Consider the following 19,196-nt stretch of genomic DNA (forward strand, 5'->3'; position numbering starts at 1 on the left):
ACAAATGGCAGAAGAAACTGGAATTCGTGCCATTCCTTTCACAGACATTCCAGTGAAGTCACCTGATGCCTCACCAATGGACTCTTGCACCTTCAGCCTACTGAAACGAGCCTTGTCGCACACGAGACCCCACACCATTGAAGCGCTATGGAAAGCCTGTCAGGAGGAGTGGTTGAGGCTTGACATGACTACACTTCGTGCCAGTCTCCTACAGTGGAAACTTCGCTGTCGGGCAATTACCAAGATGCAGGGCCACCAAATAGAGCACTCTCGATGGTGGTGACATGGTTTCTCTTAAAGTAGGTGCAGTTTGAAATCGTGACCATAGATCGGAAACAACCTCTATAGTATTCAAATAAACTTTATAAAGTCACCTTGTACTAGGTCAACTTTTAAGAATTTTTAGGTCATCCAACAATTCATCACATACACAATTTTAAAAACGAAGAAAAAAAATTCTTTAGAAAAAATAAACTTCTTGTCAACATTTAAATCTGCTGGTGGAGATAGGATTGGTTGAACATATCAAAAGATATCTGCAAGAAAGAACAAGATTGTAGTAATCAACTTAAGTGATAATGTACACTTACCCCACCTCCTGCTTTAAGCCACATGGCCAGCCACCAGGAGCTAAATGCATTGCTACCAACGTTTAAAGGGAATGTAAGGCACACAAGGGCTGCCACGAGATATCCACCAGCTGCTTTTATGTATGAATGATAAACTTGGAATGGAATGCTGCCACTTTCAACCTTCTCTGGTGAAATTAAACCTCCATCACCTACAGACAAAAGACAAAATTGTATAACAATTTAAATACAACTTAAACGTGACTGATATGTGCCTAGCTTTTTTCTCTAATGAATTATGAAGGGACTTTCATCCTCAAAATTTCAGTCATGTATAGGGTAGTTCAGGGGAAAAAATACAGGGTGACCAGGAGGAGCATTGTCATTTCCGATTGGATGGTCGCTGAAGGGGAGTGGTGGAGGGGTGGGTGTGCAGTCATTCACCTTTGCAGGGATCGCCATTTCAGTCTAACCTTGGTATTCAGTAGCAATGGAACAGTGGTCGGTTGAACTTGTTTCCTGGTTTATTAAGTTGAACTTGTGGATACAGACAATTGAAAATGGATCGTGTGAGATGTTCCAAACTGTATGACCCCTTGCTGACGATAACAAGGTGTTGATGGACTTAATTAAAGAACATTTAGTACTCTTGCAGCAGACTTTCAAAAAATATTTTGGAGAGAGCGTTGAAGATTTTGATCAGGTTCATGATCCATTCAGTATGGATTCGAAATATCTTCCGAAAAATTTACGCTTACAAGAGGAACTGGCAGATTTGAAAGCAGACAGAACATTGAAATTAAAATTTTTCGAAGTGCCTTTGGATACATTTTGGTTGTCAATAAGCAGTGAATACCCGGCTATGTCAGAGATGGCAGTTAATGTGTTACTACCATTTTCACCTACTTATTTGTGTGAACTGGGCTTCTCGACGTTGACTGCAATTAAAACATCAAAGAGAGAGAGAGACTCAAATCCATCGATGAAGAAATGAGGCTTGCTTTGTCAACGATTCCGCCACGAATCAGCCGTCTGTGTGCAGCTAAGCAGGCTCAAGTATCACATTGAAGGTATGAGAAATGTGTATTTTCTACAGTGAATTAAAAGTTAATAAATTTTTATTAAATGCATAAGTCTATTCATGTTTTATAACAATAATAATAATAATAACAACAACAATGATAATAATAATTGATTACATAACGACGTAATATTTCGTAATTATATTAAGATTCATATGATTTTGAGGGGACAGACATTTTGGTGTGCCGTGTTGAGTCTAGGCTCGTCTGGGGTGTGCCGTGAGTAAAAAAAGGTTGCGGGACACTGGTCTATGTGATAGTTGAAAGTCAGTTTGCTATCAAAAATGACACCAAGATCCTTGTGCTGTCGTACAAACGGAATAACCTGCTTGCATAACTTGTAGGATGGCTCTGTGCTATTGGATTTTAGGGTAAACCTCATGACAACAGATTTTTCCTGATTTAATTTGAGATTCCAGTCTTGACACCAGTGTTCAATGCTTGAGATTGTCTTGGATATAGCATGTGTCCTGAAGTGAGGTAATGTTTCGGAATAATTTGCAGTCATCAGCATACAATAATACTGAACATTCGGAAGAAATATATTCGTGAATGTCATCCATAAAGACAGAGAAACACAGGGGCCCCAGAGAACTTCCTTGGGGCACACCGGAAACTACAGGAAGCCACGACGAAGAGCAACCAGATATGATAACCTTTTGCTTTCTATTGTGCAAGCAAGATGAAAGTAGAGCTCCGTGAATATTGAATCTATTTGATAATTTGTGGATGAGTTGCTTGTGAGAGATAGAGTCAAAGGCTTTGGAAAAGTCTAAGTACACGACATTCATGTCTTGCTTGGCATTCAGGCAGTTAACCACTTTGGTAAGCAAGGTTTGTGTCACAGGAAGCATGAGGGAGAAAACCGTTTTGAGTGGGAGAGAGAAACGGAGAAACATGTGCAAGGATTAGAAATGATTTTTTCAGCTAGCAGTGCAAGTGCAGGAAGTAAGGAAATAAAAGTGAGGAAGTAACATGAGTTTTGTTTCCATGTTTGAGGATAGAGACTATATTTGCTTGCTTCCATGTACAAGGAAACACACCTTCGGAAAAGCATTTATTAAAGATTGTGCTTATTGGTTTGGATAAAATATGGGCTAAATGTTTCAGAAATATCACAGGAATATCATTAGGAGTAGTAGCTTTGGAACTTGAAACAGATTTTAATAATTCTTGAACGTTATTGCAATTAGTTGAGATTTGAAAGAGTGTGTAAGGAATAATGGACCTGACTTCCGGTAGTGTGGTAGCAGCGTTCTTTGTAAAGTTACTATGAAAGTACGAGTTAAAAAGCGATGAACGCTCATCCTTTGTAGCAGACTTACCATTCCAGGAGACTTGAGGGGGAATACGGTCATGTTGCTGGTGTGAGTTAATTAGGATCCAGAATGTTTTAGGGTTTTTAGCAGCACTTTCTGTTACACTTTGAATATAATTATTATAGTCCCTTTGAATTAAGTTTTTGCTATGCTTCCTTAAGTAAGTAAAAGTGTTCAGTGTATGAACGTTCGGAATTTGTTTCCACAGGATCCACGCATTCTTTTTGTTCTTCAGCATAAGCTTAGTCTCTTCAGTATACCACACTGGGAATCGGGTTGTTTTTGTTTTCCTTAGGGGCATGTGGTCTTTAATTACAGCCTGCACACAGTCCATGAGGAAATCCACTGCTTCTTCCGTGGGGAGGGGGTCCATCATTGTCCAAGGAATGAGGCTGGTGAAAAGGGAAAGTTGTTCCCAGTTGACCTCTTTTCCAGTTGTAGACTGGTCTGGATGAGGGAGAGGGCCTGGGGGCTTTTCCAGGGACTTGGAATTCAGCATGCATGGGGGTGTGGTCCGAGGTGATGAATTGCTCACCGGGAGTGGCCTTGACCTTTGTGTGAGAGGACAGCAACAGGTCGAGAGTTTATGTGTGTCTTGTGGGAAAATCTACAAATTGTTGAAGTCCAATCACCTTGATGTAATGGTCGAAAAAAACACCTGTCATCATTGTCTGTGCAGAGGCCAGAGTTCGATGATAACCATTTTATATGAAGGTTAAAATCACCCATAAGAATGAGGTCCGTTTCCTCCATAGCATTTAGCACAGAGTCCAATAATGTTGAAGGAAAGGAGACAGAAAGGTGGGTAAAGACAAATAGAAGGAAAACAGCAAACACTCATCACAAACTGGTTACAATACTTCATTGTCAGTATCAATAGGATCTGGTATTGGTATCAGTGACGGTTCAAAGTGGTATCAGCTCAGCAGCACTTACATGCATTTTAATTATATTTCCGACATGTATTATATCATTTTTATGCAATAGTTCATTGCATTGCACTCGGGGGATTGAACTATAATGTATCTACACATGCTATATTCTCTTTTAAAATTAACGAGTGACAACAGGAGCAGCTCAAGATAAAATTTTCACCTGGGCAAGGTGGAATTTTGGTGGTCGCATTCTTTCCACCCTGCCCCCTGTTCCCTCTACTTTCCACCTTCCTCCAATAAAAAATGACCATGCATATTTGCTGTTTAAATGACAAAAAATTATAGCCATATTTTTTAAACACCTAAAGTGCTGCTGTTAAAGAACCTACTTATCATAGGTACATACATGTTTAATTAATATCTACATAATGACATCAAAATAACAGTAATCTCTTAGCTGAAATTGCTGCATTGCAATATACTTATTATGTGATGCAGCAGTAACTTCAGTTAATTCTTGTCTACACAAATCCAACTCATTTTAAAACAAATAGCCACACTTATGCAATCAGAAATAATCTTGGCATACTCAAAGGGAATGTTCGGGTCACCCGGCCATTAAGCCACTCCTGAGTAACAATTAAGCTGTCAAATAAATCTAGTGCTACCACATGAGGACAGTGTTTAACACCAATACATCCTTACAGTGGTGGCAATTGGGTTCCAAAACCAGGGGGCAATGTGCCAAAACAGGGCAAAGACAGTATATTTCCCTTTGTAGATAAGATTTAGCATAGTGAGGGGGCAAAAATGTCTCCCCTCGCTGCCACTGCATCCTTATTTACTTGCTTCCATCAACACGTTGGTTACAGTGGATCTGAAATGTACCTGCTTTGGGATTCCCAGCCTCTTCAGTCTTGCTAGGTGCATCTGAAGAACTTGGAGAAGATGTCTTTTTAAGGGTCACCACGTCACCACCATTACCTCTGATTGGCCCAGTCGCATTCCTACAAAAAAGCAAAACAGGATAAATGATCAATGCTGATTCTAATGGGAGTTGCAATTAGAGATGTCCGCACCATGGCCATGTGGTCTAAGGCATCATGCTTTGGGCTCCAGCTACATGCACAGGTTCAAGTCTCTTGGAGTAAGTGTAGCAACTTTTCTCCTGAGATTTTGGCCTGTGTATGGGACAGGTGGCCACCTAGCATGGTGAGGAAATTGAGGAACTATGAATGAGTAGCATAACCTGGTCACGTAAGCTACAACAATGACCGGGAGTTCGTCGTGCTGACCACACGTTACCCCATACTGGTTGGATGATTTCCCACCTCTAGTGAGGCTGGCAGTCGGTAAGTAGAACCTGGCCCTCACGGGTTGTTTTGCCATGGGTTATTATTAACCCTACAATGCTAATTACAAGGGCTCGAAAAATCCCGGACTAAAATTTTCAGCCCGGCGACTGTGATCTTTTGCTATAATATGTACGAAATTTTGAAGATTATTTATTTGCGTGGGCGAGGTTCAGCCTGAGGCTGTTCTGCCACCTAACCCGTGTCATGGAGTATGATCAATATTTAAGGACATGTTGCGTGCGTCTGTTGACAAAATTTTGACCTGCTAGTGTTGTCATTTACGGAGAATATGCCCCATAAATGGCACTTTTTCATTCAACCCATAAAATCGCCAGTCAAAAATTAATCAAATGCTGTACATGATCAATATTGGTCGCAAATGACAGATTGACATGGCATCAGACATCTAATTATGACCCTTTGATAATTTCTTACATATTTTTCTCACTCAAAAATGCATTTCTGGAAAAAATTTAACACTGCCTTCTGCCAGTTATTAATTTATCTAATTTTCTGTGTGGTGTAAACTGATAATTTTTTTAGCATTGAAAAATATCTCAATGGATGAGGCTTTATAATGCAGAAAACTCTTACGGATTTCAAGATATATATTTTTAAAGATTGGGTTGTGTGATTTTTGAAACATCGTAGTATGCACAATTGCTAGTAGGTGGTTTCCTGGCACCTGATATTCAGAGCTGGCGCCTAGCTCTGAAGAAGATTTTTCGAGCACTGCTAATTACCTAATATCACCCAGACCTCACCAAAATCAAACACATCCTTCACTCTATCCCTGTCATCATTCGTAGTGATCCAAGATAGATCTAGTCAGTATATGCCATCCACCCAATCTAAAGAACATCTTGGTCCATAATACACACACCTACACCCTGCATCCTCCTGCTCATAAATGCATGCAAGACCAGCCTAATTTTCATATCTTTCTTCTATAAATATGAATTAGCAATAATACAATTACCTTTTATCTTCCCCTTCCTCTTCAGTCTTCTTGTTTTCACTCTCAGAAAGCAGGTTTCTCACAATGAATGCATACTCTTGTCCTTTGTTTATCAGTTCCTCATGGGTTCCATGTTCAATAATGCGGCCCTCCTTCATAAGGCACACTTCATCACAGCGATTAAGGAACTAGAATACAGAAGAATTAAGATGAAGAGTAGGACCGAGCCCATATCAAACAGAACTGACACTGACACGAATTCCCACCAACACACTATACTTAAAACATTGCAGGCCATAACATTTACAATCATCAGGTAGGAAACAGTAAAACCATAACCTTGACCATAGATGATTTCTTTTGAAAAAAATATACAACGTGCGGCAATGAATCAGGCAATTTTGCAATGCTGGATAGAGCTAGTTGTTGCATCAGAGGTAACATGTGACTACCGCCATCTTGCAACCCCTGTTTAACATTTAGTTATCATGAAGTCGTGAAACAGGGCACAGCGTACATTCGCTGTAAAAGGCTATTGCAAAAACGAAGTCCTATAGATCCACCAAGCTTTCTGGAACCTTGGAAAATATGTGACCTACGGGCTTCCCCGTAACTTTAACTAACGACACTAGCGTCACTGCTCCCGCACCAGGGTTTCAAATGTTGTGGTGGATCTATACTTGGTGAGCATGTCGGACATCTCTGTGAAGTGCCTTCCACTCTGGCAATACTGTCCGGCATACATACATGGCAACTCTTTTCTTGAATGTAGAACCCTATTCCTCTAAGTTCTTAATCCATGTTTAGATGACGTGGGAGAAAGGCACCAGATCATTACGTGTAATATTAAAATATTTCTGAAATGCACTCTGCACGGACAAGTAACTATCATTGTTTTTGTAATACACTTTTACAGAGAATCCATGCTTTAGCCCATTCCACGACTCTATCATAAATAAATGGTAAAGGAGGGGCTGCAAGATGGCGGTAGTCACGAGTTACTTCTGACGTAACAACCCGTTATATCCAGAGTTGCAAAATCGCACGATTCATTGCTGCACCCTGTATGTAACAAGACACATTAAAATCTTAAATATTTTTACCCTCTACTTTGTGTAAACAAAGCTACTGGCCTGCAAAGGTGAGAGAAAACATGTGCATTTTCAAATACTATGAAACATGACTGACTACCTTCAAATTATGCCATGCAGAAATGAAAAGCAACACTTTCAGTCATTTTTATTTTAAAGAGATACAAAACTACTCTGTTAGCAAGATATTAATTTTAGAAATGATTAGAAGCACTGAAAAAATCAAGGGTTTGTGAAAATAATTAAAGAATAAAATTAAATAAAAAAACACCTATTCCTTCTGCTTAAGCAATGTCATTAACAGATTTTTTTTCTTGCCAAATGCACTGATAAAGAGAAAGTATTATTTTTACCTGCACTTGGTGGGTAACAAATATGACTGTTTTCTCCTTCAAAGCACCTAATATATACTTTTCAAAGATATGAGAGCCAACATGAGAATCTACAGCACTTAATGGATCATCCAGAAGGTATATATCTCTGAAATGAACAATTAACATATGAGGTAATAATTTCATGTACAGGTTTCTAAATAGCTCCAAAATTATGAGCATGTTACCAAGAGATTAAAATGAATCTTAATCTAAAGAAGATAATATCCAAAAACAATACAGTGAATACAAATACTTCCTTATTGCAAATATACATCACATTAATCTTATTATTATTATTATTATTATTATTATTATACAATAAGGTACATTGGCATATAAGGAAAAATAAAGATGCATGTGAAAAACATACATAAAATTTCCAGAAATGATCGATTTAACACTGTATAGGACAGATAAGTTTCAACTATCTAAGGAAATTATTGACTTATCAAAAATAAAAACCCAAGAAATAGCAGAAAAAATATATGAAAACATATCCTTTTAGAATACAGTGAAACCCCAATTATACATTCCAAGATTTTACATTTTCCTGCATTATACATTGAATCTTCATGGTCCAAACACAGAAAAATGTACAAAATTTTCCTCGATTTTACATTTTCCAGCATTTAAAGTTTTTTCCACCTTGGTCTCTTGAAAAACATAAAATCGAGGTTCTACTGTACAATTTATGAAAATAATTCCCCATGATCACAATTCTATGTTTGCAGTTTATTGGGTTTTTACACCATTTCCCTGCCTTTGGGTAATCATAATGATGAGAATGACCAGAAAGATGAATTTGATGAAGAGCTACATTGGATATTTGCAAATGCTTCTTAAATTCTGTTCTCATTTACTTCATATTGCAGAAAAATGTTAAAAAAAACAAGAACATTACCATACCTGTTTGCATACAAAGCCCTAGCCAATGCAACTCTCTGCTTCTGACCTCCAGATAAATTAATACCTCGTTCACCAATTTCTGTTTGGTCCCCACCAGGAAGCATGGCTATATCTTGAGTTAATGAGCAGCTGTATATAGCATTGTAATACCTGTCCAAAAATAATAATATGCAAATTCTGTTAGCAACGATATAAAGGAGGAATTCAATATCATCACGGATGCTTCACATGAAAATTATTTTCCCTGTAGCACTCTCAATACATATGTACCAGTGTTTGTACGTAACAAGTTACTTGTACACAGTTACAACACAGTTACTTTTTTGAGTAACAGTAACAAGATATTTTATGAAATGAGTACATATAAACAAGGCCGTGAAAATAGGCAGCTGGGTAAATTGTACTGATGCAACATATGGGAAAAGCAAAGTGAGAGTGGGACAAAAGTTGCTGGTTCCCACGCACTGTGTGGCAACGTCAACCGGGTTGCAATACCTGGTTCGACCATCAGACCGACCTCTCTCTGGGACACTTTTGTGTCATCCCTGACCTTTCGAGCAAATACTGTCAGTTTGTATCACACGGATTACAAAGACCAATTCTACAATGAGATCTTTCATTCTCTTAAACCTCTGAACACATGGGGTTATGATCAATGTGCCAAAAGTGCAAACTTCTGCCACCTGCCTGATTTCACGGCCATGCGTTTACGTGACTCTTTTCAGGTAATTAGTAACAAAATTAACAGTCACAAAAAATTTTAAATGTTTTAATTATGCCACAGTTATTTCTCACAGTATAGCATTTGTTGTTTCCCAAGGTAGAATTAGACACTTGCGCTGGCAAAGGTACTTAGGCATCAAGAAATTTCAGGTTAGATAGTATAGATAATCAGTTTCTTTTTATATAAGAATGTGACGAGTGACGAGGCATCTAAAAAGTGAGGGCAGTTTTCCTTCCACCTGCAACCCTTGGGTGCCTACCTAAGACAGAAGAGAAGGGGAGTGGGAGAAGGAGAGAGGAACTTCCTTGCTTTCAGTATCCATTTGAATAAAAATAGTGTTTCTGTTCACTTAGAATTCAAAAAGAAAGAATTCATATAAATTTCATCACATTTTTTAAATTCAAATAATTGTCTGTCACAGTATTAATGTGCAAGATAAGATCTCATGGGAGAGAGACCAAAAAAAAGGGGTTTGTGTGTATTCTTAAAATTTACTAAAAATCATTTGAGATAAAATGGATAAGTAATTCAGACAGACTGGGTTTTAGTGTACATAATAATGCAGCAGTTCAAAACTGTAAACTACCTATGAACTACATACCTTTTAGCATCAAAGCTCTCTCCAAAAAGAATATTTTCCCTGAGTGTATCATTGAGAATCCAAGCCTGCTGGCTAACATATGCACAAGAGCCTTCTCGGGTCACATGACCAGCTACTATTCTCATTTGTCCTAACATAGCCATAATGAGGGAAGACTTTCCGGATCCAACATTGCCGCAGATGCCAATCAGTCTGCCCTAATAGAAACAGCAATTACTTAAGTATGAATGTAACTTCACAAAATCTCATTCATTACCACCTAACAATAAACCATTTGAAGCAAGAGTACACTTCTATATTTCTACATAGTTCAATGTTCAGTCAAACACACACATAATATGAGGGCTATCCAGAAAGTAACTCACGTTTTGGAATAAAAAGAAGACAAGTGAAAGTACACATTTTTTTATTATATACATTTTGAAGCGACACTCTTGCACTACTTTTCGACATAGTCGCCGTACAAGTTTAGGCACTTATCATAGCGATGAACAAGCTTACAAAGTCCATTGTCATAAAAAGTTGGTGCATGTGACTTCAACCATTTCTGCACACCAGCCTGAAGGTCTGCGTCGTCATCAAAGCACTGCGTTGCTGGCCAGATCTTCATGTGGGGAAACAAATGGTAGTCACTTGGTGAGAGGTCCAGGCTATATGGCGGATGGTCGAAAACCTCCCAATGAAAGGCCTGTAAAAGTTCCTGCGTCCGGTTGGCCGAGTGCAATTTTCACGAATCTTGTCATTGATTTTTGCGACCAGTTCATCTGTCACAATGCTCGGTCGTCCACTTCGGTCTTCATCGTGAACATTTGTGCAGCCATCTTTAAACATGAGGCACCAACGCCTCACTATACTTTCACTCATCACATCTTTACCGTAAACTTCACACAATTGTTGATGAATGTCAATCGGTTTAATGTCTTTCACCAACAAAAATCGTATGACCAACCTCACTTCACAACTGTTGGGATTTTCAATCGGAGCACTCATGTTAACAATGTATTATGAACATATGAACAAAGCAGAAGCGACACGAACTTCACACGTCGACAGCTGGATGCGCACTGAATGGGCAGAAGTCCCTGCACAAAATGGCAGTGCTCGCCCCATCCCTAGCGGCACCCCGCCGAAACGTGAGTGACTTTCTGGATAACCCTCGTAATATAATTATAAGGTATTCAATTTCTATGCTGTATTTTTGAAATTTCTGTTTTGCTTTTCTGCTAATTCTCGCATATTGCAACAATGAGGATGAATGATGATTAGATTGATGAAGGAACATTCAGCCATGATAAGGTGAGAACACAAACCCATAGCCTTTGTTGGCAAGAATATGATTTGGCCACTCAACATGTTCAGCACTGAGGCAGCACAACTTTGTAAGGCGGAGCCTCGCCCAGGCTTTTCAACCTTGTCGTGAAGTACAAGAAAAAATCATAGCTCGAGAAAAAATTGTTGTACACAAATGAAATTGGTTTCGTTTTCTTTCTTAAAAACAGGGCTTTAAGTAATAGTATGTAGAATAGAGTGCATGGAATGGTGATTCTGATTAAAATAAAATTCTTCTGAAACACCTTAATATTAAGTGTCTGTAACTCCACATGTATTTGATGTATCCAAATGAATTATACAGGGTGACTGGTAATTAGATGTATTCCCTGAAAGGGGTTAAAGTAGAGACAATTTGCAATAAATTTGACCATATGATACCCTGTCCGAAAATTAGTAGTTTTCGAGATAATCAAATTTCAATTGTTTTTTTTAAAAAATGACAATTTTCCACATAAAAAGATGAATTGAGAAAACACTGCTCATTGTATGGAACTTATTTCAGAGTTTTCTGATAGCTAACAAATAAGTGGTTCGTTGAAAAAAAAGTTTTTCCCAAATAACAATCACATGTAAGTACCGGGTGGGTCTAAACTTACAAGTAATGATAAAAAAATGCACTCTTAGTTTACTTGGCAACGTATTAATAACAAAAATGGTATGACACGAAGCGTACAAATTACTTAAATTACTTCCTTGTGGCATCTGCTATCCAACAAGCTACAAATGTTGCTAACATTCACATTTGTGTACAAGAAATAATACTTCATTCATCTTCATGTGAATGGAATCAATGAACAATACAATTAAAGAACATTACACGTCTTGCTCAAAGTGGGCACCTCCGTTACGAATGCAGCCACGCAGGTTTTTACGGACATTTGGTCTCTTAACTCGTGATGTGATGGTGTCCTTGATGTGTTGACCAGCTGTTAAGATCCTCTCCCTGAGCTCTTCTTGCGAGTTTACCTGTGTCTTGTCATGTGGCTCCAAATGTAAAAGTGGCAAGGCGTCAAATCGATCGGGGGATCGAGCTGAGCAGTCATCATGCTGATAAATCATGTCACGTCTTGTAGCTAGAGGCACATCCTCCAACAACATTGCCATCCTGTTCCTCAAAAAATGTTCATAAGTGATGTCATTCAAGATTTGGGGCAGGAAAAATGGCTCGATCAAATGATTGTTGATGACGCCCATCCATACTTCTGCCTGGGCGTGCGACATTGGTTGGATGAAAATTACCAAAAGAAATGGATTGGCCGAGGCGGCCCGATTCCCTGGCTGGCTCGATCTCCCGATTTGAAGCCTTTCGACTTTTACATTTGGAGCCACATGACAAGACACCGGTAAACTCGCAAGAAGAGCTCAGGGAGAGGATCTGAACAGCTGGTCAACACATCAAGGACACCATCACATCACGAGTTAAGAGACCAAATGTCCGTAAAAACCTGCGTGGCTGCATTCGTAACAGAGGTGCCCACTTTGAGCAAGACGTGTAATGTTCTTTAATTGTATTGTTCATTGATTCCATTCACATGAAGATGAATGAAGTATTATTTCTTGTACACAAATGTGAATGTTAGCAACATTTGTAGCTTGTTGGATAGCAGATGCCACAAGGAAGTAATTTAAGTAATTTGTACGCTTCGTGTCATACCATTTTTGTTATTAATACGTTGCCAAGTAAACTAAGAGTGCATTTTTTTATCATTACTTGTAAGTTTAGACCCACCCGGTACTTACATGTGATTGTTATTTGGGAAAAACTTTTTTTTCAACGAACCATTTATTTGTTAGCTATCAGAAAAAACTGAAATAAGTTCCATACAATGAGCAGTGTTTTCTCAATTCATCTTTTTATGTGGAAAATTGTCATTTTTTAAAAAAACAATTGAAATTCGATTATCTCGAAAACTACTAATTTTCGGACAGGGTATCATATGGTCAAATTTATTGCAAATTGTTTCTACTTTAACCCCTTTCAGGGAATACATCTAATTACCAGTCACCCTATATATCAATGAATGTATATAGTCATAGAGAGTCTGTGAGCAAAGTAGTAATTAGTACATTTAGTACTACATGTGCCTCACGAGTCGCAGAGAGGTTGCCCAGTCGATATCGATTTCCAGCCAGGTTACCTGTAGCACGGAGGATGTCCAGTGTATTCAACGAAAGTGAAAACTTCTTCGTAAAAGGATTGGACAGTCACATCACACATGCTACAGGCAACCTGGCTGGAAATCAATATCAGCTGGGCATCCTATCTACGACTCGTGAGGCGCATGTAAAAATGTACTAAATGTACTAATCACTACTCTGCTCAAAGAAACTTTATGACTATGTATATTCATTGATATATAATTCATTTGAATACATCAAATACATGTGGAGTTACAGACAGTTGCTATTAGGGTCTTTCAATTCGGACACCCTGTATAGCCTAATAGTACTTACTATCTAAATGTGTTTCATATTCTCGCAGTCACATGTGCTGTAATCTTTTACTCATTATCATATAATACCACACACAAAGCATTCACACCACAAATATCAGAAGAAATTATCCATAAATAAAATAAGCTACACATAGCGAATCAACCAACCAATCCACCTTTCATATTCTTACAAGAGATACATCTAAAGTAAAAGAAAACATAGTTTATCGCAAAAAATAAATACCATGATAAGGTGCTCTTCCTTACCTTAGGAACCAACAATTCTATATTGAATAGTGTGTCTATGTATTTGCGCTTCTGTTGTGGATCGGGCTGTAGTTTCTCTTTTTCTGCATCACTGTTCTTATCAGTCTGCTTCCTTACTAATCGATTTGAACTGTAAAATCAAATAAATGGCATTTCTTATGTAGGCATCAGATGTGTTTTTATTAATTTTATGCTGTGGGTTAGAATAGGATTGATGGTAAGTGTTTTTTCATACTTACAAGATGTTCATCAACAAACTACTGTCATTCATAAAGTAAATAATTGAGAAAACAAAAGTACAAAAAAAGAAATACACATGTATAATATTATACAGGGTGGTCCACAAATATGGAGACACACAAATAAAAGTTGAATGACATACTGTTCTGCAAAACTAACACAGCAGGTTTGTAATAGGGGTGGGGGAAAATGTTATAGGGCATATTACGGAAGCCATCTTGAATTCAACTTCAAAACTTTCAATGGGAATGGAGTGATATGAAATATCAAACAAGGCTAGAATTTCAAGAGAACTGCAGTGGTGAAGGTTATTTCGGTGTATCTTTAACCAGTAAAAAGTTATGAATGAATTATTGTAGCAATTTGCTCCTTTTCGAGGTGTCAGAAAAAGCATTAAAATGGATCTAACATGTCAGTAACACATCAAGAGAATACTTAGGTCTAGGGAGAGAAGTTGCCATGCCATTGCACATGATTTTAATCAAGGATATTCCCGAAGGGTTGAATTTTGTGACTGGTTGTTTCCAACAATTACAGTGTTATGCTTCAACTGGAATGAAAAGTCCTTTACAGTGATGAGGCTAATTTTTATGTTCATAAAGAAGTTAATAAACAGAATACTCGATGCTTTTTATTTGATAACCCACTTTGGACAGAAACTTTCTCACAATGTTCCAATAGAATTGTGGAGCTCCGTCCTGTTGAAAGAAAACTACAAAAAGTACCTTCTTCCGTAAGCAAGGTTGAAAAACCTGTTCATTTAACAAATCCAAGTATCCCTCAGCATTTAAGGTTCTGTCGATCAAAAATGGACTAACCATTCTCTCCAAAATTTGAAATCTCGATTCGGAAATTTTACTACCTGCATTTCGGAGGGAATACGAATTTCGGGGAGAGATGTTTAACAATTTTTCCATTTTTTGGGTTACCTGAAAATTTGTATTTTTGATAGGATTTGCTCTCCCGATTTTTCCAAACTTCTCACCGAATGGAAATGTATGGTAAACAAACTCAGAATTTTTTGTTTACTTGAGATAGTGTAGTATGGACATGCACTTACAGCACCGTCAGATATATTTATCACTTAGATACTACAATATGAATCACACAACATAATGCATGACCTTGGCATTAGGTGAAAGATTGACCCTGACGTTTGGCAAGTATTGCGATCACTACGTAAAAATGTCACGTTCGCCACTGTCTGTAATTTCCCCTTACAAACCTGCAGTGTTAGTTTTGCGGAACAGTATGTCATTCAACTTTTATTCGGGTGTCTCAATACTTCTGGACAACCTTGTATAAACATATATGGAGGATATAGCTTTGCAAATAAATTAAAATAATTATCAATGCAGAATATGATGTCAGTATAATGGCTATATAGCCTTAACTGAGTGTGTAAGTCTTCAATTTTCTTTGTCTAGTACGAATCATCAATGTTCTTCATGGTAAAATGTTTGCCTTCTTATAACAGATCAGAAAACTATCAATTATCAGTGTTGGTAAAACTTCAAACTTTGAACTTCACTACAAAACTTACAAGTTCAAGATTTTCATCACCAAAGATGTTGTTGCTCATAAACACTTCTTAAAATAGAACAAGCACACTGGCTACCTCTTCATGCATGGCACATCATAGTTTCAGTAGAGATACTCAACGTTGTTCATGCTCTATTTCAAGTACAATTTTTTTTCTCAATTTCTATTTTGATTAATGTTAAGTTTTTTTTCTTTTGTTTTTTTTTCTTTATTACCTCTTGGACTAATCATGAAGATGAATGGAAATCTGATCATTTCACCAAGGATCCTGGCAGATGTTATTTTTGAACACTACAAGAAACACCATGACGTCCTTCCTCTCCCAACCTGAGAAAGCATCAAATGTTTGGACCTATGTTTTTGATGTGCTTCGTGCTGGTTTTTTTTAGTTTTCTGCTACAAGTTAAGTCAAATTTTCCCATGTCTCAACTTGGATTTTCACATTTATATTGTTCATATGGCATGGACAAAATATAGTGCAAGTAAAGTTTAAACGAAAATTGTTCTGTACTGCATTGGTGGTTCAATGGTTTTATTTCTACAAAAATCTGCCTATATTTATACATATGCACTATATTACATGCCTAAATATTATGGATGAGCTGATACCACTTTGAAAAGATATCAATACTGATACCAATGCTTGAACACTGTCACAAAAGTTGTGTTCAGAATATTGATAAATATTTATATTTTAGCATTCATTGTAATTATACTGCATCAATATACCACAGTTTAGCTTTACAATATTCAAAGAATTATATAAGAAATCAAAATATTAATGTAGCCATCATTTAATTATCAAATTCAATCTTGCCACCCAATATTAGTGCAAAAGTACAGAAAATTCTGCACATGCTTAATTTACAGACTAGTTTGACTTCTCAAAAGGGTTGTGCAACATTTTTGTGAACCATGGAATAAGACTATTCGCGATTAAAATTACCACCTGAGCGCTAGTGTCGCTTCCAATATGGCCACTCTACGTAGAATAGACCTTTGTTTACATTCAGTAGTAGTACGTAATAGCAGCATGTTGTAATTGCTGGTATGGAAGAAACATTTAAATTACGCGTTATATTTAAATATTGCGAATGCAATGTGAATTCCAGGAACTATAACGAAGATGAAGCTGTGCTGAGAGCTAAGCATTTAAATATGATAAATAACACGGAAAATGCAGACAAAACTAATGTATACACACTAGTTCTTCAAAGCAGCGCTGTTTCAACTGCACTGCACCTCGGTTATAACTGCCTAACTTGGGCTCTCAGATTTGATTTGAAAATAAAGCAATTCACCTGTATTGCAAAGCTTGGGCAGGAAATAAATGTAAACATGCCGTTGCAGTTTTTTCCCCAAAGAGGCAGGCTGGTTTAATAATAACAATAACAACAAGTCCATTGAGGCTATCTTCAGTCTTCACTGAAAAATTGACTGACTGAATGAAACAGCATGTCAATTATGTTTTCCTGACTTACCTTTATGATTTCGGACATTAATTAATTCTCATAATATTTTCATCTTCACACATAGTCGACTTGCATCTGTTCCAAATTTCATGCATAATACATTGTTTTCGAAAAAATGTTATATTCATAAAGAACAATTTAAAACTTACTTTCATGGCAATAAAATAATCTTTCCGAAAGATTATTTCGGAAAATAAAGTGAGTTTTCGTAATTTCCTTGCTGCATTTCAGTTATGCCAATCTTGTCAATCAGTTCTGTTTTCCCTCATTTATTTAAAACATTTCATTTTGTTCATTCCACGGGGTAAAAAACACATGTACGCTTTTCACTTGTCCTGAACCACAAAACGATTTAGAGCAAAAAACTGATCAGTAGACGTTACTTTTTCACATGTTCCCCATGCTTTGAACGGCTTCAACATGGCGAAGCGCAGCGTAGTGTCCTACGTGGAGTGGTTCCTGAAAATCTCACCAGATGGCATATCAGATAATTTTAATCGCGAATAGTCTCCAGAAAAGTTCTAACCAGTACATTAAAATTGAGCCAGCATTAATACTGACCCAGCTCTCCTACATGCAGGGTTATTCAAAACGATTGTCGGGTTTTCAATATTTTTCTGAGCAGGTCATGAAACATTAGGCATTTATAACCACACCAAATGATGAAGACACTCAAAGTTTTCTTTTGTAATAGGTAGTATCCAGTAATTAGGCATTTGGTTGCTATGAGGCACATCATGCCTCTAGGCAAACTCCATTTGCCAGTGATATGCACTGTTTCAGGAGACAGGGTGCCTACATAATGGAAAACCCAAGAGCACAAGTGGACCACGTTAGAGAAGATCTCCGATGCCTATGTTGCTTCATGGCACCTTAGGATCATGATCGAAAGAAGACTTTCAGAGGAACTGTGTTGGTCAATGGTAACTAACTTTGATGGAGTTCGAGGGCAAAAATGCATTCACAGAGCCATGACATGCCATCTCGTAAAACATGCCTCCTAGAAGCCAAATGTATTAACTGCCTATTACAAAAGAAAACTTTGAGTGTGTCTCCATCAATTGGTGTGGTTATAAATGCTGAACATTTGATGACCTGCTCAGAAAAAAATATTGAAATCCCAACAGTCATTTTGAATAACCCTGTATTATCATTATCTGCAAATAATTGCAAATAACTCTATTAACTACACATAGAACAAGATTGTACACACTTACATAGTATTCCTCTTTGTCTTATTGCTTTTGTCCTTTTCCATCTGCACTAATTCCCATGCAAATGTACCATTTGCTATGGACAATGCCTGTGATTTGTCGATTGGTTTTGCTACATATGGATTGACCTCTTCCAGAAGCAGAACGCTCTTTCGTCCATTCAAAAATAGAATGGGAGGAAGGGAGAAAAAAATAAAAAAAAAACTGTCAGAAAACTTAACACTATTAAAAATGCTGTAATAATACGGTTAAAACCAAATTTTAATGATATATTTAAAATTCAAATTAGAAAAATGATTACCTAACCCTGAAATGGTATATGTATGTGGTATGCTTAAAATCTAAAAATATTAATTTTTGAAAGTGAGAAAGTTCTCAGGGGATTTGTCTAACTGCTCCTCATAATCTCTGTGGTCGGAGGTTTGTGATGGGGGGAGGGGGGGCACTACTGTCAGTTTACACTCAAATGTCCTTCACGTCTGTTGGGTCTGTGCTACCTTTCAAAGAATGGAAAGAATTTTAAAGTAACTTTTCTATTATGTAGCAACTTCATGATCTTCAATACAGCAAAATAAGAACAGTACAACATGTATTGTAAATTAAAAATATAAGATAATAAATATTTTTCAAATATTTTTCACACAATGAAAATAAATAACAGTCTAAACTAGAGTTCACCAAATCATTAATTATTATCTACCAGTAGCTCGTGGAAATATTTTCAGTGACTTGTGAATGGTTGCTACACAATACAGGTGCTGGCAACAATCTTTGAGGAAAAACTTATTACATTTTCTTCTTATGGAATTAAATAAAATCACCCCAGACTAGGTAGCTCAT

The 19,196-nt window shown here is 37.3% G+C and overlaps 1 protein-coding gene across 7 annotated transcripts in view; it reads right to left on the reverse strand.

Moving 5' to 3' along the window:
- The window catches only part of LOC145981960 (ATP-binding cassette sub-family C member 5-like), a 119,695-nt gene that overhangs the window by 32,820 nt on the left and 67,679 nt on the right, over positions 1-19,196 (reverse strand). For all 7 annotated transcript variants that reach the window (XM_083115460.1, XM_083115458.1, XM_083115462.1 and 4 more), the window contains 8 exons: positions 18,360-18,505; positions 13,889-14,018; positions 9,855-10,051; positions 8,530-8,679; positions 7,603-7,729; positions 6,180-6,346; positions 4,734-4,852; positions 591-781 (listed from right to left, as the gene is read on the reverse strand). In XM_083115460.1, the coding sequence (XP_082971586.1) occupies positions 591-781; positions 4,734-4,852; positions 6,180-6,346; positions 7,603-7,729; positions 8,530-8,679; positions 9,855-10,051; positions 13,889-14,018; positions 18,360-18,505 (1,227 nt within the window). The remainder of the gene's footprint in view (positions 1-590; positions 782-4,733; positions 4,853-6,179; positions 6,347-7,602; positions 7,730-8,529; positions 8,680-9,854; positions 10,052-13,888; positions 14,019-18,359; positions 18,506-19,196) is intronic.

This window comes from Lepisma saccharinum, chromosome 30, assembly GCF_977018435.1.
Source record: "Lepisma saccharinum chromosome 30, izLepSacc3.1, whole genome shotgun sequence".
Lineage (NCBI taxonomy): Eukaryota > Metazoa > Arthropoda > Insecta > Zygentoma > Lepismatidae > Lepisma > Lepisma saccharinum.